Consider the following 21839-nt stretch of genomic DNA (forward strand, 5'->3'; position numbering starts at 1 on the left):
CTGAGGGTGGAGCAGTTCTTTTTCCTGTTTCTCAATAAGGAACATGGCTGAGCCAGCGTGGCGGATGCTTTGCCTGCTTCCTGCACAGAGTCTGTAGCGAAGCCGAGTCGGGCGCAGGGACTGCTGGGCCTTGGCACAGAGCAGGGGGTGCCAGGAGGGGACTTGGAAACTAACCGTGACGTCCGGCACCCTCTGCTCCACGCAAGGTGGCCGGGGCCAGGCTCCGCAGCGCACTGCAGACCAGAGGCATCCAGCACCAAGCTTGGCAAACACACACAACACCCACACTTTCTGGTAAGGGCAACTCACCCCCTCCTTGCTGGGCTCCACAAGTCCCCCAGGCCAGCCTCCGAGGTGGAAGGAACCAGCGCTATGCCAGGGCTGCCCTGAGCCCAGATCTGCCCCCAGGGGCGAGAGGAGCAGAGCCTGAGCCCAGAACTGGCCAGCGGAATGAGGCTCGGAGAAGCCGGCTGGAAAAACACCCAACGTTTTGCATTGCTTGTGAAAAGTTCTCTCTCGACGGAACGCTGAACTCCAGGGATGGAGGGGGGCGAGGGGGGGCGGCCTGAGGGCCCCGAACCAGTGCTCCGCAGGCGGAAGTGTCTCCAGAGAGGGCAAGCAGCCAGGCTGCTGCTACGTGACGGTGATGACCTGGCAGGCGCCGTTCTGGTGGGCAGGGGGGGCCTTGGCCTCCGTCGTGGTGCAGGGCCTGGGCGGCCACTCGGGGTCCACCAGCAGCTCCTGGGCCAAGTGAACGTATTTGGCTTTCGGGGGCTTCTTCCTCTTCCGGAAGCCCAGCAGCGAGGGGAGGGCGCAGCCGCGGCAGCACCCCAAGGCCTCCTGGAGGGAGAGAGAGAGGGTGAGACCCCACAGCCAAGGGCAGAGGCCAGGTGCACCCCCACCTGCCCAGGGCAGGCAGCGCCCCGTGGCAGCAGTGCAGTGCCAGATGCCCCAGAAACATGTGCCTGAGGGAGCCACAGGACTGGAGGTGGCAGGCCATGGTGTGAAGCACCACTCTCTGTGCCCGCCTGCTGCCACCAAACACACATTGCCCAGCCGCCATGTCCTCACCCTGTCTCTATATATCTATAGCTCTCAGGCTGCCTGAATTTCAGCAGTTGGGAGCAGGCCTGTGGCTGACATGGAGGGCGGGTGTCACATCACCTGAGCTGCGCCCAGTCAGAATCCAGAACAACAGCAGCTGTGGTCCAGCCTGACCCGGGCAGAGCTTCCTTGCTCCTGAGCCCAGGAGATCTTCCCCTTCAGGGATCTCCTTGGGGAACACCCCACCCCTCCTTCTTCTCCTTGGGGCGGGAGATGGGCAGCCCCTGCCCTGAGCTTTCCCCCACTTCATCCTTAAAACCTGGGTTCGAAACGTTCCCTCCGTCAGGGTCTGCTCTCCTCAGCCTAACCTACCTCACAGGGTTGTTGTGATGAACGCGTATGCCACCCTGCTCTTTCTGGGGGAAGGGACAGGGGGCGGCAGAGACCCTGAGGAGAACCCCAACACCCCAAAACTTGGCCCTGATGCAAATTAACAGCCCCCCTTCCCCTGGACCCCCCTGGCCTTCAGTGAGCACCACAAGGAGGCTGTTTAAAGCCCCCCCTTTAAGGACACTGGCAAGACATTCACAGGCTTAGGGAAAGGGAGACCCCCAGACCTGCCCAACCTGATACCCTCTGAAGAGGAAGTGGGTGGACACAGAGTCGGACCCCGGGCTCCGCCTTCCCGGGCCTTGGATCCCCAGATGTTTCTGAATTGCAGCCCCCGTTTTCCCTGACCACGCTGGCCGGGAATGATGGGAGTTGTAGTCCAACCACCTCTGGGGTCCCGAGGGCGAGGAAGGCTGGTCTCCCGACTGGCAGTCCTGGCTCTGCAGGGCTCCAGAGAGGGGTCGGAGCAGGCACTGTGCTACAACTCCCCCCAGCCAGCGCAGCGTGCCTGGGACTGGTGGGAGCTGTGGGCCAAGGCACCCGGCGGGCCCCGGGGCTGGCAAACTCCGTGGGCCCTCCCGCCCCCCAGCATACAAACCCACCCCGTCCCCAGCCGTGAGGGTGTCATGCGTGGACAAGGGAGAGTAAAGCACAGTGTTCCAACCTGTGATGGGTGGGAGGAAGAGGAGAAGGAAGAAGAGGAGGAGGAGGAGGAGCCTAGGCGGTTTTCCCCTTGCTTGTCTCGGTGGAAGACAACTTTCCAAAGGATGGTGTCAAGGAGGAAATTCTGTGGTGTGTTCCGGGGAAGAGGAAGAATCAAGAAGAGCAGCCATCATTGCAGGTTAGCGAGAAGAAGGTCACAACAACAGCACAGTCGGGGCAGAAGAAAGCAGCACAAAGGCCTCTCTCTCTCAGGGCAGGACTAGCAAACGCTCGGCTCTTGGGAAAGGCGGGGGGGGGGGGGTGCCTGGGTGGGGTCTCTGGCCCAGGCCTCGTGGAAAGAGGGAAGGACATCAGAAGGGCCTGCTGGATCGGGCCCACGGCCCACCTGCCCCAGTATCCTCTTCTCACAGTGGCCAACTAAATGGGAAACCTGCAAGTGGGATTTGAGCCCCAGAGCGACACTCTCCCCCTCGCTATGGGGCAAACCCCAAACTATCCTTTCAGTTCTGTTGGTCAGACCTGGACTGAGAAGCGTGTCCTTGTTTGCACTTCTCCTGACTGACTGGCCTGATGTTTTCCAACAACTGGGCTGGCAGAGATCAGGCAGAGATCCGTTCAACGCTTCCACCTGCCAGGGGCTTCCAACTCATCACTGAGGGGCTGACTGGCTGTTCCCAGTCCCAGAGCGTGGGCGGAATTGGGGCTCTGGCACAGCCGGGAGTGGGCACAGGGAAGAGCGCAGAAGAAATGTGGCATGTGGGGCAGTGGCAATTTCCTGTCACGGTGGCTGCACAGATACGCTAGATGTTTTGGGATCCGGAAGCCAGAGAGAGGTGGTGGCTGACGGATTTCATGTGCCCTGCTCCCCCCCCCCCTTCTTGAGCAAATAGTGGAGGGCAGAATAATGGAACAAATACGCATAGGTTATATACTTAAGACACCTCACAGGGTCCACCACCAACACCCGCCATCCCAGAACACTGGCACTGACAAAGGAGGGTCTGAAAGAAACGCCCCCCCTAACCCTTCGTGGGGCTTTGTGCAAATCAGAACCCTGCCTGCTGGACCGAGATTTTAAGCAGAAAACACGCAGCCACTGTCTCCAACCTGGCCAGAGAAAGCGCTCCAAACGCTGCCAGGACTCACCTCCACCAGAAGGGAGACAAAGGCGTTGACGACAACGATGAGGAGAATCCGGACTCGCCACGGATACGGCACGCAGACCAGCTGCAAAGCAGAAGAGACGAGCGTGTGCAAGCGTGAAAAGGGCAAGCAGAGACGATGCACACAATGGAAGGCCCAAGAATCCAGCTTCTGTGCTTCCCCAGGTCCCTAACTTGGGCCAGGCCAAATTTCTACCATCTACTCTTAAAAAGTTGTATGACTTCATGGAAAGGCACCTGGTGGGATCCTGAGCGTGTTCTGAATGGAGAGGATTGGGGATGATTCTGAGGCCACATGACGACAGCAGGATCCCTCAGGTATTATTTCAAACTAGGACTTAAGTCTTAATAGATGTTTGGCAGGAGAAAACATCCCCAAGAGTGGGATTACACCGTTTTCTTGCATTAGCTTAGAAAGCACTCCCAGGCGGATGATTTTTTAAATTTCTAATGATGTGTGGACTCAAGGGGGAGAGACTAATATACATTCAAACGCTGCCTCAGAACACCCCATAATTGCTTCAGATCTTTATAATGATCTCTCACAGAAGTGAGCCTTTACATGGCAGTTTGTGACCCAGTCACTGGTGCATGTAGGAACTGGAAAGGCAGCAGGGACAGATGTTTTGGGGCGGGGAATTCTGTAAGGCCTCTAAGGAGCAGCTAGTCCCTCACTCACACCAAGGGGTTGATCTGATTTTGCAGGGAGAAGATATTCCTGATGCATGTGAAGCCTCAGGTGGTGTTACTGTAAAAACCGTCAAAGATCCTATGGCAAAGGGGTTTCACGGCCCCAGCCTGGGGAGCGACTGGGAGCCCTTTGCGCTGCCCTGGGGGGGGGGGAGGCCCTGGGACTGGCACCAGGGAATGGAAGGGCGGCCTCTTCTGGGCTTACCTCAAGGAACCAGTCGATGGGCTGCAGGGGATGCAGCAGGACGAAAAGGACGAAGGCATACAGAACGATCACAGAGATAACGAAGAGATCTGCAGGGGAGGGAGAAGGGGGAGAAGAGAGACACCTCTGAGCATGCAAAGCCCTGCAAAACTATCTCCTTGTGCCGTAATTTGGAGGCTGAGAGGTTGCATCTCCCGGAGCCCGTTCCCTATCCTGACCCCTTCGGAGTCAAGGAGCCCCCCTCTCCCTCCCTGCCCAACTGGAGTCTTCCCAGAACACCCACCAATGTGCAGAAGAGCCCCCTCCATGATAAGTCTGGAGGGTGGCAACATGAGAACGGGCCTTTTCTGCAGTGGCTCCCCACTTGTGGGCTGCTCCTCCCAGGGAGGCCTGCCTGGCACCATCACTAACTCTCTTTAGACGCCAGGAGAAAAAATTACTCTATAACCAGGCCTTTCGTCTGTATCTGTGGCCTCTTAGATGTGGGTGGGGTGTTCTTAATGTATTAGATTTCCTGCCCCCCTTGCTTCTAATGTATCTATGTGGGGTCTTGGCTGGCTGGCTGGCTGCTGTTGGTTGCCTTTGACAAGATAAAGCGGCTATCCATTTTAATATACACAATATATAAGTGAGAAGGGTCTTTCGACAGGCCCTTTAATAGCTCCTTTCTGCCCCTCTAATCACAGCCATTTTCTGCCCTCCTCCGGCAAGGAATTTCGCCAGCAGAGGCGAGAGCCTGACTGCTTCTCTCTCTCCAGGGCAGGGGGCATCAAAGAATGGCAGCACCTCCTCTGCAAGGAAGCTGAACCCCACGGAGCGTGAGGGTGCCTGCAGGAAATGCCCCCCTGCAGAGCCCCCTCCCATCAGCGCTGCTCTGGCTTGGGGCCCCTTCTCCCTCCAAGGCCAAACTCTGGCACACGTACAGTTTTTGTAGCAAGGCTGCCTGAAGGGCCTCCCTTTGGAAAAGGCCACAGCCACAATGAGGTACTGGAAGCTGGAGATGAAGAAGACCGTCGTGTTCTCGTAGTTCCTGATGTTGTGCTCGTCGTGGAGGGTCTTGTTCTTGTGCTGCGAGGCGTTGGCAAAGGGACCCCTAGAAACATTGCAGGCGCTGCAAAACCCGGGGGGGGGGGGAGGAATTAGTGTGTGTGTGTGTGTGTGTGTGTGTGTGTGTGTGTGTATAAAATATCGTAACAAAAAACCAAAAAAAGAACATTGCAATCAAAAATTTAAATCATACATCTTCATTGACTTCCCTCCACTCCCCCTCCTGCTTCCATTATTTTACGCTTATTCATGCACATCCATAAAATCTTACATTCTTAACAGTCCAACTTTAAAACCTTATTCATCTTGTTGCAAGTGACTTTTAAAAGTTCAACCAGTGTAAAAGCCTATACACCAAGCCTGTAAGGTATGCATTAAGCATTTCCTCTTTTAAAAATCAATGTCCTTTTTCTTTCTTGGGTTTCAAATTATCTAGTATGTCCTGCATAGATCACTAATTTGCTTTACCAATCTTCTTTATCTTCTTTGACGGTGGCTTCTATAGGGATGGGCTGGTCTGGGGGGGGGGGTGGAATTACAGCATCTCTAACACACTTGTCTGTCTGTCTGTCTGTCTGTCTGTCTGTCTGTCTGTCTGCCTATCTCTCGGTGCTTCTCCAGCAAGCGGAGACAAGGCCAGCAGGGCCCAGAGAGGTGCCAGCAAGTCCATCTCAAACTCACTCCTAAATGTCCTTAGAGAAAGTAAGTCTATCGTTTCAAGGGCTGCAATTAACTATATTAGATCAATCAATTAAAAAAACAAACAATTTTGAGCAAGTAAAAAGATGCCCCAACTAGTTAAGACAAAATAAAATAAAGTATTATTATTGCTATGATTGCTGCTTTTACTGTTTACTGGACCCAGAGTGTTGCTATTAGTACATAAGCCCTTAACAACTTGGGACCAGTCTACCTGCGAGATCGCCTGACCCCACCTGCACCCCCTCCATCGCTTCGCTTGGCGGAAGGTGGCGCTGCTACAGGGGCCCCAGGGGCCCCACTCTTCATCTGTAAGAACTCAGATCATTTAGTGTGGCAGCAGCTGCCCTCTGGAACTCCCTACCTATGGAGATCAAACAGGCGCCTCTCTTGGACTCTGAACCATCTTGTTTAGACAAGCCTGTCCAGGTGCCTGGAAAGTTGTGGTCATTTTAATCTGTTTGAGTATTTTAAATCAGAGGCCCACTCCTCTGTTATCTTCTGAGACAGACTAGCATGGAGTCTAAATAAATAAATAAACAACTATTGAATTAGAATACAAAAAAGGGAGGTGTGAGGAGGTCAGGGAAATAAGTAAATGAAAGATAAGATATGGAAAGACTGGTTTGTTTTTAACTGTTTTCTATTTTTCTATATTTTGTATTTTTTGTTCTTTTTATTTTTTATTTTATATTTTCTATTTTTGCAATTTCTTTGAAACGTTAATAAATACCATTAAAAAAATAAATAAATAAATAAATAAATGTTTTCTCTTTCTGTAAACCACTTTGAGGCTTTTTCTTATATATACAATCAAGTGGTACATAAATTTTATGAAATAAGAAATAAAACAAAATTAAGAGGCAGACACTTTTGAGATGGTTCCTCCTGGACCACCCCCCCCCCACACACACACATCCTCCACCATCAAAAAGGACGTGGTCCGCCAAGGGCAGGTGGGGTCCCATAGATTCCAAAGAGAAACTCTCCTGCCCCCGCCATGGACCCAGGCGTGGCCCCTTGGAGCAACTTACTCTGAGTGAGGGGTCCAGGTCTCATACCAGGGCTGCTGCCTGGCCCACAGGAAGCCCAGTGTCTGGAAGCCAAGGCAGATGAGGATCTGGGAGAGGACGGAGCAGAGGAGGGGAGCCGAGATGAGGCCGGAGGGCGGCCTCTGTGCCACAAGCTCCTTCCAGGCAGGATTCAGGCTCACTGTGGAGAGAGAAGGAGCTGAAACCCAAAGGGAGAACCAACACACAGCCCACGAGCAAAGCGCTGCACCAAGTAAACCAGGCAAACTCAGGAGCACAGAGCTGCTCGCTCTGCACAAGGCTACCTGCCAGGGGAGGCTGGAAAGGAGCTATGGTGACGCATAGAAACTTGAATTTTGAAGCCCCCTTTTCCCCTGAAACCACACACCAGAATTGGGCAAGGAGTTGGGATTCTGGGTTTGGGATCTACAGCTGCAAAATTGCTTGTTGCCTCCCCCTTTCTAAGGGTATCCCTTGTTTCCTGTGCATCAGCTTCACAATGAATTCTGCAGGACTCCCAACTCTGCAAGCTGCTCGGGCTGGTGAAGGAGAAAGGCCTGCTGGCCAAAGCTGCCCCAGAAAGGGAGGGCGGCCTTGGAGGAGGCGGGGAGAAGGATACTCACTGGTGAAGACCACCACCAGAATTATTGCGAGATCAATGAAGAGGAACTGGAAATCTCCCAGGTTGCTCTGGATCTGCAAGGGAACCGCAAGGGGGATTTCAGAGGGGATGGAAGCAGGTTTCTTTTATGCCCTGAAGGCCAGCTAAAGGCTTCTTGGAAGCTCGGCAGCTCACGTCCCACCTCCACCAGGAACCTGCTCAGAGGCCTTCTGCAAGGTGATTTCCCCCCAACCCATTTCACCACCTGCCATGAAGCATTTCTGGCTGAAACGGAGATGAGAGAGAAGCAAAGAATGCCACAGACTTTGCACAAGGGACGAGCCATTGCAGGGGAAAGATGGCCGTGAAACTCTCCCTGCTGCTCCTCACCTGTTCAGGGCCTATCAGGTGAGAGTGGAGGAGGAAAGCAGGTGGGAGCTCGTGCCTCGGAGCCAATCAAAGGGAGAGGAGGACAGCTTCACAGACACACTCAATGTTGCGAAGCCCCACCATGGGGGTGGGCGGGGGGGGGACTCAAATACTCACAGAATACAGCAGGGTGACACTGACGTACTGGATAATACTGTACAAAGCCATGAATTTGAACACACAGAAGGAGGTTATTAAAGCAGCCCGGCCTTCCCTGTGAAGACAAAGAAATCCACATGGCGAAACAGTCAAGAACTGCGTACCTGAGGCCAGGTAAGAGCTCAGGAAGAACTTCCTGGTGGGCAGGAGAATGGACTCCCTGGAAAGGCGGGACTCTCCTTCGCTGGAGGTTTCTAAACAGAAGCTGGATGGCCACCTGCCAAGGATCCTGCAGCCGCACTGATATTCTTCTTAAACTGAGGTGCCCAGAACTGGACACAGGACCCCCAGTGAGGCTTGACCACCCGTGGCTATTCTGTGCTGGGCTTCGGTTGCTGTTGCCGTGCTTCACCCTGACCTGGCATCCCTCCCCAAAGGGAAAGGACTTCCTCCACCAGGCCCTCCTCTTGGCTGGCACCCCCACCTCTCAGGGAGGGGGGCGGCTGTGCCCAGGCGGGACCTGAAAGACCCTCCAAGCGGCCCTTACCTGATCAGACTTGGCACACAGGAGATGCTGGGTGTCCGGGAGGTGAAGGGAGACGCCACAGAGGCCTCCAGCTCCGAGAGGGAAATGCCACCGTGTGCCCTCTTCAGTGCCTGTCCGGTCGCAAATGGAGCAGAAAGGAAAGGGTTAATTCTCCCGGTGCAGCGAATGAGCTGCGGGTGAGAATCGCGTGGAAACGGAAGAGGCTACTCACCCCGCAGTCGTTTGCCCCGTCGCCACACATGCCCACGTAGTAACTGCAAGAGCAGAGAGGGGGAGAACATGAGAAGGCAAGAGGAATCTGCTGCACCAGCCCAGGGCAGCCCAATGGGAAACCCGCAAGCAGGACCCCAGTACAAGAGCAACTCTCCCCTCGCTGGCTTCCTGGCTAGGGGCCACTGTTAGCCCTCTCCATGAATCTGCCTCCTCCTCTTATAATTCACCCAAGTTGATGGCCATCCCTGCCTCCGGTGGGAGGGAGTTCCATAGTTTCACCATGCGTTGTGTGAAGAAGCAAGGGAGAGCCAGGACCCCACAGCATTTCGGCCTAAAGGCAAGCCCCCCCCCCCCCGTGAGCCCGCTTCTGCTGCCTGGCGTCTGGGCTGAGGACCAGGACCAGGGAATCCTGAGCTGCAGCAAAGATGGTTCCTGGGCGTCACTCCCAGCGGGAAGAGAAACCTGGGCCTCAGAACAGGGCACATCCAGAAAAGCGCCATTTAAAATCACATTTACATGCAAGAAAGCAGACAAGAAGCTGCTACCCAAATCACCGCTGTTGGCTGTGATGAAGAAGCAGGGCTGCCTGGCATCGTTGGGCGAGTGACAGCCGGGCAGCCAGAGATGGTGAAGAGGAAGAGCGCTGCTGCCCCCTGGAGCGAGAGAGAGAGGCCTCCACGCTGCTCCAGGCTCCCACAGAGCCAGGCAAGGGGGCACGGCTGCTTGGCAAAGCCACTGCCGGAGCGACAAGCCTTATCTGCAACACAGGCTGGGACGCAAGGCCCCCAGGGCCCCCCCCTCTTCACAGCAAGGAGCCGTTACAGCGTTTGAGGGGGCCAAAAATGATAACATTGTGCATGGCATCGAGAAAGTGGATGGAGACGAGTTTTCTCCCTCTCTCCCATGAAGCCGAATGCGGGAGGATTCAGAACACGGCACAGACTTAAACTACGGGACTCACTTCCCCCGGAGGCAGCGAGGGCTGCCAATCTCGATGGCATCTGGAGGCATCTGGGTGGCCACTGAGAGAAGAGGATGCTGGACTGGCTGGGCCACCAGCCTCATCCAGGAGGCTCTCACTACACTCTCAAGGAGCTGAGCTGAATGTGGCTTCTGACATCAGTTCCACAGCAAGTTCCAGTTCACAAAAATGTCATCTAACGCTGTGGGTAATGACTCATTCAGTAAGAAACTGAAACTTGGGTGCGTTTTCCCCAAGAGGGCTGTGCTGCTGTGCCCGTCAGAGGGCGCCAGAGAGCTCTGCATGGCATCAAGCACCACATGCAGGTGGTGGGCAAGATGTTCTGCCTGACCCTTCTGACTCGAGAAAGACCCCACGGCCCTCTTCTTCACACTGCACTTGTCCAGGGGAGAGCAGCTCCATGCTTGTCTCCCCCTGCCCCCCAGAGACAGGACCCAACAACTTAGGGGGCAGGCACTGTGGGGAAGGGCAGGGGCAGATTCTTAAAAAGTGGCCCTTTGGTGCCAAGAGGACTGGCCAACCGGCCCCCAAGCAGGCTGAAGCTTGATCCCTGACTGGGAAGAGGTCAGGGGTGTGGCCTGGGCTGACCTCTGGAGACTGGCTCCTGGCTCCCTGGCCCAGAGGGAAGGGGCAACACCCCTAACTCAGTGCATGGTTTCTCCCTGAAGGGCAAGCCTCACCTTTAAACCAGAGAACTGCGGCTTCAGAGTTTTAAGAAGCTTTGGGGCTGCCTGAAGAGTCGGGTCAAAGCAGCAGCAAGAGCAGCAGCAGCAGCAGCAGCGTCAAAATTAGAGGGATACTTACTCTACGTTTTGCAAAGCCTCCACCAGCTGGGTTTTCTGGTCCGGTGCCATACGGGCAAACACTGTGCCATGCAACACAAGCTGAAAAACAGGGGAGGGGGGCTCTCAGCAACGTAATTAAAACGGGGGGGGCAGAGAACAAGCATTTTGATGGCGGGGCGCATTTCACACTCTGGGAAACTCCTGCAATGCTTCTCGAAATACGGGGCACACCCCTGGTGCCTCCAAAGGAGATCGCTGGGGAAAGTGCAGAGAAGGAGAACCAAAACTATCCCAGGGAGGAAAGACAAAGGCATTTCCGTTTAGGGAAGGAGAGTCTCTGTGGGGTGTAGAGGCTGGAGGGTCAGGCTAGGACCTGGGAGACCAGGGTTCAAATCCCCCTCGGCCATGAAGCTCACTGGGCCACCTTGGGGACTAGCCACTGCCTCTCAACCTAGCCCACCTCACAGGGTTGTTGTATTAATTTTTGTTTGGGGGGGAGGAAAAACATGTGCCATATAAATACTAAAATAATGATTACTATTTCTGAAGGCAGTCCTGTATAGGGAAGTTTTTAATGTTTGATGTTTTATTGTGTTTTTAATATTTTGTTGGGAGCCTCCCAGAGTGGGCAGCATATAAATAGTAAAATTATTATTATTATTTCTTTCATTTCTACCCCACCCATTTTCCAAGCTCAAGGTGGCTGATTATTATTATTTCCTCCTTGGGGGAAAAGGTGGGACAGAAATAAATGAATGAATGAGGAACTCTGGGCTGGCCAATGCAGTGGGGCTGGCAGGAGACTCAGGAGGGAAAAAGGAATGTCCTACATGCCAAATGCATCATGGACTTGCAGCTGGTGGCTTGGTGGCATGGCTTTTTAAAGAGTGAGACAAACTGGGGGTGGGAGGTGGCTATCAGTGGCTACTGGTCAACACGGCTATTCAGTGGCAAGCCACACAGGAGGCCTGGCAAGTGTGTTGTCGTGATGCAACCACTTCGCCTGGAAGCTTCCTGAAGGTTTCTAGAAAAGGAAGCGCATGGTGGAGACATGGAAACCTCAGTTTTTTATGCAGCAGGGTTAGCTTATTCTTAGCAGCTCCCAAACTTAAACTTTGCCTTTTAGTTAGGAAACATGAACTTGGTTAGCATTCAGCTCTGGTTACACAGCCAAGACGGCTGTCAGAGCAATACTGAGCTCCATGCGACGCTGCAATGGGCAGAAACAGCAGCACAGAGCTCTCAAAAGCTCCTGCTCATCCTGGGAGGAAACAGAATATTAAATGTTCTTCTGCAAAGTCATCATCTCATCTGGTTTTTTCTATTTGAGACATCAGAAAAGTGGGGGGGGGAGCAGGGGAAATGCCACCAGGACAGAGTGAAATAGGAAGTTAGAAGAGACGTTTCATGATTCCCCTCCCGCTCATCTCCCGGCAATGGGAGTTTTGCCACTGACTGGCCACCCCAAGAGCTGCTCCAGATACAGACCTTTGGGACGAGGTCCTGGAAATGCTCCTGGATGACAGCAAAGGACTTTCCGTTCATCGCAAAGTGGTACTTGGTCACGTGGGAGTCCTCGAGTCTCTCGGGGGGCAATTTGACGGGGATATCCTGCGACAAAACAGCAAGGGTCATCAGCTCGCAGGCTCACCTGAGAAACGGCTGCCAATTTCCTCTGTCAAGCAGCAATGCTACGAGGAACACCTTTGGAAAAGGAAAAGCTGCAAGGGCCGAGGGCCGTCTTAGAAGAGCCCTTCCACCTTCGTCCTCCAGGCAGGAGGGAATGTCTCTTCAGAGGGATGTGGCACCGGTGTGGAAAGCGCTGCCTGTCTCCCTTCCAAGGAGTCAAACCAGTGCCTTCCCCGCTCAGAATGCGCTCCATGCAGGACATCCTTTGTGCTGGAGCCGGAAGCTGCCGTCCGTGCTGAATGCTGCAGAACCACTGCTGTCAGGAGGGAGGCCTTGTCTGCAGAGAAGCCCTGGGCTCAGAGATCGGCACTGGCTGCCCATTTGCTACCGGGCCAAGTTCACGGCATTAGCACAGAAGGCCCTTCACAACTTGGGACCAGTTCACCTATGAGATGGCCTGACCCCACATGTGCCCCCTCGGTCAGCCTGACCCACAGACCTGGCAGCTCTACCGGGGCACCTTAGACTTAGTTTGCACTTGCAAGAAACCGATCATTTAGTACACTTGATCTTAGCCAAAAGGCCGAGAAGCGATAAATTTGAATACTACTACTGAAAAAAGAATAATCTGTTTCTGATCCAACAGAATACAATAAAGAAGAGAGCCCAAAATGGAAAAAAAGATAAAATTTTAGAAAAAATAAAGGAGGGTGAGAAGAAACTAAGAGCGAAACCAAAGTCACAAGAGATTCTGAGAGACATAAAGTTATATCAAGTGCAATATATAAAGATGATGAACCAGGAAATTGAATGGAAAATTAAACAAATGAGACAAAAGACATTTGAATCGGCTAATAAATGTGGAAAATTGTTAGCTTGGCAAATGAAAAAAAGACAAAAGCTCAATACTATCACTAATTTGGAAGTGGAAGGAAAGAACATTCAGTATCCAGTGGAAATTAGAAAATGCTTCCAGAGGTATTTTAAAGAGTTATATACACAAGGGCCACAGAAAGAGTTTGATATAGACCAATTTTTAAAAACAAATGGATTACAAAAAATCTCTCAAGAAAATAAGATAATGCTGAATTACAAAATTACAGAACAGGAGGTAGAAGGTGCCATTCAGAATATGCAGTTGGGTAAATCTCCAGGGCCGGATGGCTTAACCTCAAAATACTATAGATCTTTGAAAGATTGGTTAATTCAGCCACTAAAGGAAGTTTGTAATGAAATTTTGGAGGGGGAAAAAGCGCCAGAGTCGTGGAAGGAAGCCTACATTACACTTATACCGAAAACGGAGTCTGAAAAGACACAACTTAAGAACTACCGCCCCATATCCCTGCTCAATGTGGATTACAAAATTTTTGCTGATATTTTGGCTAATAGATTAAAAAAAGTATTAGTGGAAGAGATACATAAGGACCAAGCTGGCTTTCTCCCAGGTAGACACTTGTCTGACAACACGAGGAACATACTTAACATATTGGAGAAGTTGCAAGTGAACATTAATACTAAAGCAGTTTTAATTTGTATAGATGCGGAGAAAGCCTTTGACAATATTTCTTGGAATTTTATGAAGAAAAATCTTCGGGGGATGGGGGTGGGTCAAGGGTTTGAAAATGGTATAAGTGCAATTTATTCAGAACAAAAGGCTAAGCTAATAGTCAATAATGTGATGACAGAGGAATTTAAGATAGAGAAAGGGACACGACAAGGCTGCCCAATTTCCCCATTGCTCTTTATTTCGGTCCTGGAGGTTTTGTTAAATATGATTAGAAGGGACCGTCTGATTCAAGGTATTCAGGTCGGAGCCAAACAATATAAATTGAAAGCTTTTGCAGATGACCTAGTTTTGACGTTATAGGAGCCAGAATCTAGTACGAAAAGAGTATTAGAACTGATTCAAGAATTTGGTCATGTGGCAGGATTTAAACTGAACAAGTCAAAAACTAAAGTTCTTGAGAAAAACTTAACACCGATTGAGAAAGAGAGGTTTCAGAAGGAGACTGATTTAACATTAGCTAAGAAAGTAAAATATTTGGGGGTTAATATGACTGCTAAGAACTTAAACTTATTTAAAGATAACTATGAGAAATGTTGGACAGAAGTGAAAAAACACTTAGAAATATGGTCAAATTTGAAGCTTTCCTTGTTGGGTCGAATTGCAGCTATAAAGATGAATGTATTGCCAAAAATGTTATTTTTATTTCAATCATTGCAAATTTTGGACAAGATGGACTGTTTCAAGAAGTGGCAGAGAGATATTTCTAGATTTGTCTGGCAGGGCAAGAAGCCCAGAATAAAATTTAAAATATTAACTGATGCAAAGGAAAGAGGCGGATTTGCCCTGCCAGACCTTAAACTTTACTATGAATCAGCAGCATTCTGCTGGTTGAAAGACTGGCTGCTTCTTGAGAACACAGACATTTTGGACCTAGAAGGTTTTAACAATGTTTTTGGGTGGCATGCATATTTGTGGTACGACAAGGTTAAAGCACATAAAGCATTTAAAAACCATATTGTCAGGAAAGCATTGTTCAATGTCTGGATAAGATACAAAGACTTACTGGAAAATAAAACCCCAAGGTGGTTGTCACCAATGGAAGCGAAGGCTCAGAAAAAGCTCAATATGGAGGCCAAATGGCCGAAAAATTGGGAAATATTGGAACAAGAAGGAGATAATTTGAAATTGCAGAGTTTTGAGAAATTAAAAGATAAAGTGCGAGACTGGCTTCATTATTATCAAATAAGAGAGGCCTATAATTTGGACAAAAAAAATGGCTTCCAGGTGGAAAAATCAAAATTGGAAACAGAATTGTTAGATCCCAAAACTAAGATACTTTCAAGAATGTATAACTTGCTGTTGAAATGGAATACGCAGGATGAAATGGTTAAATCTGCTATGATTAAATGGGCACAAGATATTGCAAAAAAAAATTTCCTTCCAGTAGCACCTTAAAGACCAACTAAGTTAGTTCTTGGTATGAGCTTTCGTGTGCATGCACACTTCTTCAGATACACTTCTTCAGATACTTCAGATACGTTTGCAGACTGGGAACAGTTGTGGACCACCGGTATGAAATTTACGGCATGTAATGCCTTAAGAGAGAATATTATGAAAATGATATACAGGTGGTACATGAGACCAGTCAACCTTGCAAAAATATATCATTTGCCCGATAACAAATGTTGGAAATGTAAAGAAAATGAAGGTACATTCTTTCACCTTTGGTGGACGTGCCCAAAGATTAAGGCTTTCTGGGAGATGATCTATAATGAAATGAAAAAGGTATTTAAATATACCTTCCTGAAGAAACCAGAGGCCTTTCTCCTGGGCATAGTCGGCCAATTGGTGCCAAAGAAGGATAGAACTTTCTTCATGTATGCAACAACAGCAGCAAGAATACTCATTGCAAAGTATTGGAAGACACAAGATTTACCCACCCTGGAAGAGTGGCAGATGAAGGTGATGGACTATATGGAATTAGCGGAAATGACTGGCAGAATCCGAGACCTGGGAGAAGAGTTGGTGGAAGAAGATTGGAAGAAATTTAAAGACTATCTTCAGAAACACTGTAAAATTAATGAATGTTAAAAATGATGTTGGATTGAAAATAAGAGGCACTAGCAACAAAGTTAGTGAGAATATGCAAAAATGAGTTGATAATGGATGAAAATATAGAGCTATAATATGTTAAGATATAGAGTTAAGATAAACGAAAGAGGGTAAGGATTTGCTGATCTGATTATTTAAATGGGAATACAAAAAGGGGAGGTGTGAGGAAGTCAAGGAAACAAGCTAATGAGTTTAAAGTTACAAAAAATGGGCTTGTTTTTAACTCTTTTGTATCTATTCTTTTTTTGTACTTTGTATGTTTATCTTTCTTTTTTCTCTTTTACGTAATTTTGTATGTTTTTTTCTTTTTCTTTTTTCTTTTTGTATTTTGTAAATCTATGTTTTTGTAAAATTTCAATAAATATTTTATTAAAAAAAAAGAAACCGATCATTTAGTCTGGCAGCTCCTACACTCTGGACCTCAGGCAGACGCCTTCACTGGACTAAAAACATTCTTGCTTAGGCAAGCCTACCCAGATATACTTAGAAAGCTGGTCACAGTTTCAACTTGTTTTAACTTTTTGTACATTTTAAAGTACTGCTGCATTTTTTCTTGATCTTTTTGTCTGTTTGTTTTTTGTAAACTGCTTTGAATTTTTTTTACAATCATGCTGTGTTTAAATGTTGTGGAACAAATGAATGAATGAATGAATAACGCTGGGCTCCAAGAGTCCACAGTATGGGTTGGGTGGGGGAGAGAACAGCAACTCCCCCCCCCCCGGACAGAGCTCTGCCGTTACCTCTGAGTTAATGGCTGGTGGGGAATCGGTGCCTTTGGCGAGGGCATCTGCATAATGCCAGTTGATCCTGGCGGTCTGGCCATCCTTCGGGGGCAGGGCTTCAGCAATGATCACCTTTTCTTGAGGTAGAATCATCCCACAGTCCCTGGCCACAGAGATGGCAGTCAGCATGTTGTCACCTGCAGAGAAAATCATGGCATGCTTTGCTGGGCCTCGATTTCGCCTCCTGGCCAGCCCTTCCTCGCCTTCTAATTCTTTACACTCTGCCATCCCTCCCCACCCCCCTTCTGGATCAGCTGTTTCCTCGTTTCCATTTGCAATCTCGAAGGATCACAAAATTGCAAAGCCAGACTTTAAACTGTACTATGAAGCGGCAGCGTTCTGCTGGCTAAAAGATTGGCTGCTTCTTGAAAACACAGACATTTTGGCTCTGGAAGGTTTTAACAATATTTTTGGGTGGCATGCATATTTGTGGTATGACAAGGTTAAAGCACATAAAAGTTTTAAAAACCATATTGTCAGAAAAGCACTATTAAATGTCTGGGTCAGATATAAAGATTTGCTGGAAAACAAAACCCCAAGGTGGTTGTCGCCAATGGAAGCTAAGGCAGTTAAAAAGTTAAATATGGAGCCGAAGTGGCCAAGATATTGGGAAATTTTGGAAAAGGAAGGGGATAAACTGAGACTGCAGAGTTTTGAGAAACTAAAAGACAAGGTGAGAGATTGGTTGCACTATCATCAAATAAATGAAGTGTTTAAATTGGACAGTAAAATTGGCTTCCAGGTGGAAAAATCAAAATTGGAGACTGAATTGTTAGAACCCAGTACTAAGAATTTGTCAAAAATGTATAATCTTCTGCTGAAATGGAATACACAGGATGAAACGGTTAAATCAGCTATGATTAAATGGGCTCAGGACATTGGTCATAATATTTTGTTTGCTGATTGGGAAAAGTTGTGGACCACCGGGATGAAGTTTACGGCATGTAATGCCTTAAGAGAGAATATTATGAAAATGATCTATAGGTGGTACATAACCCCAGTCAAGCTTGCAAAGATTTACCATTTGCCTGACAACAAATGTTGGAAATGTAAGGAAAAGGAAGGTACATTTTTTCACCTCTGGTGGACGTGCCCGAAGATTAAGGCATTCTGGGAAATGATCTATAATGAACTGAAAAAGGTATTTAAATATACTTTTCCCAAGAAACCAGAGGCCTTTCTCTTGGGTATTGTCGGCCAGGGGGTGTTAAAGATAGATACAACTTTCTTTATGTACGCCACAACAGCAGCTAGAATACTCATTGCGAAGTACTGGAAGACGCAAGATTTACCCACACTGGAAGAATGGCAGATGAAGGTGATAGACTACATGGGCTTGGCAGAAATGACGAGCAGAATCCGAAACCAGGGAAGAGAAGCAGCGCAAGAAGAATGGAAAAAGTTCAAGGACTATTTAAAGAAATATTATAAAATTAATGAAAGTTAGAATGATGTTGGATTGGAAAGCAAATGGTTACTATTAGCAATGGTTAAGACAAGGAGAATAAGGAAAATTAGTTCAAATTTTAATTAAAATAAGGGAAGATTTGCTGAGTAATTGATAAGAACTTGGAATACAGAAAAGGGAGGCATGAGGAAGTCGGGGAAGTAAGGTATAAGAAACTAAGATACGAAATGGTACATGTTTTTTGTTCTGTTTTTTTTTTGTTTTTTTTTTTGATTGGTTATGTATTTGTTATATGTTTGTGCTGTTATAAAAATCTGTAATAAAAATTATTTAAAAAAAACAAAAAAAAAACAAAATTGCAAAGCTGAAAGGGACCTGGGGGTCATCTAGCCCAACCCGCCACAATGCAGGGATCACTGGAAAGGAACCACTGACAGAAGGTTGCTCCATTGATCTCAGTGTAACACCTCTCTCTGGACTACACAGCCCTGCTGAGCGGCTGCACAAGGACCGCCCTCCACCCCACCTGCTTCTGCCTTTGTAGACAGAAGAAGGGGCTTGGGGAGGGGGGCGGAGGGGCTCTGAGTCTGGCTAGGGGAGGGGGCCACCCAGAGAACTCGGCTGCAGGGGGATGCGCTGGAATACAAACTCCAGCAGCATCAATATCATCAACGACAAGAAGAACACAGAGCCCCTGGCCTGGCTGAGGCCCTGGCAGCCTGAAATGGCTTCATAACAGCAGCTCACCAACCTGTCACCATGACTGTGCGGATATTGGCTTTGTGCAGAACTTCAAGCACAGCTGGGGTTTCTTGCTTGAGCTTATTCTGCATGACAATTAAACCCAGGAAATCCATGTTGCCCTCAATGGCATCTCTGCAGCAAAACGGGGGGGGGGGGAGAGAGAAAGGGGGGGAAGGCAGAAAACACCATTAGGAAAACTACAGTTCCCTCCAGGCCCCAATGCACTGCCAAGAAAAAGTCACTCCAGGGACAATTTGCAAAGGGCCAACACGTTATTCATGGCAGGAAAATCCTGTGCAGCCCACAAACAGCTCCAAAGGCTCTGTCCAAACTGGGTGAAAAAGCAGTAAAACTGCACTTGTTACTATTTATTATTATTATTATTATTATTATTATTATTATTATTATTATTATTATTAAATTCCCTTTTACATGCATCTCATTGTGATCCACAAGTATATCATAAGATTTAAAAATAAAAAGGCGGTTTAAAAAGTAGTATTACCACCCTAAAGACTCAAAAACAATACAAAAATGATAGAGACCTTTTCATTGAGCTAGACAAGGTGGACAGAACAAACATGTCTCCCATTGTTTCTGGAGAGGGTTCCACAGACCAGGGGCAGGTGCATCGGAAAGCCCCCCTCCCAGCTACTGCAAAGTGGGACTCTGCCACGTTAGGCCTTCCCCCACGGGACCCAATGGCCGAGGGAAAAGGAGGTCCCTTAAGGAACCTGCACAGGGACTTGCGTCCTAAACCCCAAAACCTTGAACTTGGCCTAGAAGCGGATGGGCCCGGGGTGTGAATCCCACAAGCAGGGCGTTATGCAAAGCAGTGCTGCCCGCCAATGCCTGAGGCCGAGCCTTGGGAAGGCTCTTGAGAAAGGCAACACCATGGGCTACGGGAGCCGCAAGGAGGTTCAAGAAAGACTTCCTTGCAAAAGGCACAAATCACTCAACACTAGTTTAGGCTTCTTTCAAAAACTGAATTAACTGGACAAATTGGTGGGAAACAGCTCTGTTGGTGACTTTTTGGTTAAAAGCGAAATCTCAGGGATCAGAGGCTGCCCACGAGGTGCCTGGGAAGGTGTAAAGGGGAAGGAGGGCCAAGCCTGGAGGGACCAGGGCCAAGAGCCCAAAGGAAGAGTGAAGAGGCCGCCTGTGACCCACCACAGGGCAAGGGAGTCACACGGCTTCAAATGGGCACCTGCCCCCGCTCACTCCCAGCGCTCCTGCCAGGCGGGACTGCGTTGCTCTGGGATGCCAACTTACCGGGCGACATTCTGGACTTTGTGCCAGGTCAGTTTGGACTCCAGCCTCCTGTGAGCAAGGGCAATGACACGGAAGCCCTGCCTGGTGTACTCCTCCAACACCCTCTCAAAATCCACGGGCACTGGAAGGGGATTGGAAGGAAAGGGATCAGAAGAAGCGCCTTTCGAGTGAAGGTTGGGGGGGGAGGAAGGAGCCCTCTCTCCCTGTACCTGTCTCTTGCTTGCACAGTCCGGCAACCACCTCCGGAGCCCCTTTGGCATAGGCATCCATCCTCTTCTGCCCGAGGGCTCTGGCCACCACGCACATCCGTTGCAGAGCGGAGGAAAAGGGAAACTGCCGCACGATGCCAATCTCGTAACTGGCCTAACCGAGCGAGAGGAAGGGGGGAGTCAGGGCCTGCACAAGGGGGGAGAGGAAGGGAGGGGGGCAGGAAGGGAAGCGGGGGGGGGAGAACACTCACCGAAAGTTCAAAGAGCTCCTGCAAAGGGGGTGGGAGGAGAGGGGACAGAAGATATAAAATCATTACTATCTGCAATAATAATAATAATAATAATAATGTATTATTTATAACCTGCCCATCTGGCTGGGTTTCCCCAGCCACTCTGGGCGGCTTCCAACAAAACACTAAAATACAATAACCTATTAAACATTAAAAGCTTCCCTAAACAAGGCGCCAACTGCTTTCCAGAAGAATGAGAAGGCAGCTCAGCTTCTCCAGCAGCAGACACTCAAAGCAGCTTCCTATCAGCTGTCCAACTGCCCAACCAGCATTTTCCCAGCACCCCATCTTCCAACCATCAGGTTCCTCTGAGAGACATCTATAGGGAAAGCCCCCCCCGAAAACGCCCCCCCACAGCTGGACTGGTCAGCCGTGTGACAACAGGCCACAGGTCTCCCTGGCCAAGACAGGCCTCCGGCTCCAGGGTCCAGCCCTGCTTTGCGGGAGGGGGGGCAAGGTGGGGGAAAGCTCTGCGCAGAACTACCATTTCCTTGTCAGCTGCCGGCTTTGGGTCGGGAAGAAGCTGCTTGGGTGGCTGGACCACGGTGGGCATGATGCGGTTGTGGAGGGCGGTTTCCTCCTCCGTCGCTTCTTCGAGAATCTGAAGGAAGGAAACACACATGTGAGAGACGCCCTCTTCCAAGTGTGAGGAGCGTAAGAGAGGAGCCCAGCCGGATCAGGCCAAAGGGGGGGGACCCCCAACCGCCTCCCGGCCAGCATCCTGTTCTGACCCAGCAGGTGCCTCTTGTGGGAAACCTGCAAGCAGCGGGCCGAGCCCAAGAGCATCTCTCTCCCCCTGCAGGGGTTTCCAGCAACCGGGATTCAGAAGCACCGTGGAGGCAGAGCAGAGCCATCCTGGCCGGGAGCCAGCAATCCCCTTCCTCCGTGTCATGTCCAATCCTCTTTTGAAGCCATCCCAAGTTGGTGGCATCACTCCCTCCTGTGGGAGGGAGTTCCACAGTCTAACTCTGTGCTGCGTGAAGAACGTGTCGGCATGCAGAGGGTCGCAAGGCCAGCTGGCTAGCCCCAGCTGGATCGTCTCCTTCCAGCCGACCTGCTGCAAAGACCCATCTGCCTCTGCTCCGACGTAAATCAGCGACCCAGGCTTCAAAGCCAGGGCACACTATACCAGCAGAGAGAACTGCGCACACAGAATAGGTGTGAGGCTTGTGGAAGCATACTACAACTATGGATTTATTAATCATAAATCAGGACAAAGAAACATGTCGTCTCTCTCTCGTGCAGTCTCAGAGAGAACGGGAAAAGCAAAAGCTATACACACAATGGAAGTTCCCAGC

General features: G+C 49.7%; 1 protein-coding gene across 2 annotated transcripts in view; it reads right to left on the bottom strand.

Annotated features, from left to right (window-relative positions):
* Positions 1-613: 613 nt before the first annotated feature.
* ATP13A3 (ATPase 13A3) overlaps positions 614-21839 on the bottom strand; it is a 54361-nt gene continuing 33135 nt past the window's right edge. The window contains exons 16-33 of one of the 2 annotated variants that reach the window (XM_053390886.1): positions 21026-21142; positions 20503-20520; positions 20252-20405; positions 20043-20163; positions 18778-18902; positions 16577-16755; positions 12077-12199; positions 10608-10687; positions 8820-8862; positions 8609-8718; positions 8080-8176; positions 7556-7628; positions 6936-7113; positions 5079-5266; positions 4156-4244; positions 3244-3324; positions 2099-2221; positions 614-840 (exon numbers count right to left, since the gene is read on the bottom strand). In XM_053390886.1, the coding sequence (XP_053246861.1) occupies positions 634-840; positions 2099-2221; positions 3244-3324; positions 4156-4244; positions 5079-5266; positions 6936-7113; positions 7556-7628; positions 8080-8176; positions 8609-8718; positions 8820-8862; positions 10608-10687; positions 12077-12199; positions 16577-16755; positions 18778-18902; positions 20043-20163; positions 20252-20405; positions 20503-20520; positions 21026-21142 (2106 nt within the window). In that variant the 3' untranslated portion in view covers positions 614-633. The remainder of the gene's footprint in view (positions 841-2098; positions 2222-3243; positions 3325-4155; positions 4245-5078; positions 5267-6935; positions 7114-7555; positions 7629-8079; positions 8177-8608; positions 8719-8819; positions 8863-10607; positions 10688-12076; positions 12200-16576; positions 16756-18777; positions 18903-20042; positions 20164-20251; positions 20406-20502; positions 20521-21025; positions 21143-21839) is intronic. The other variant, XM_053390887.1, reaches the window with a different exon arrangement.

The sequence above is a fragment of the Podarcis raffonei genome, chromosome 5 (genome assembly GCF_027172205.1).
Source record: "Podarcis raffonei isolate rPodRaf1 chromosome 5, rPodRaf1.pri, whole genome shotgun sequence".
Classification (NCBI taxonomy): domain Eukaryota; kingdom Metazoa; phylum Chordata; class Lepidosauria; order Squamata; family Lacertidae; genus Podarcis; species Podarcis raffonei.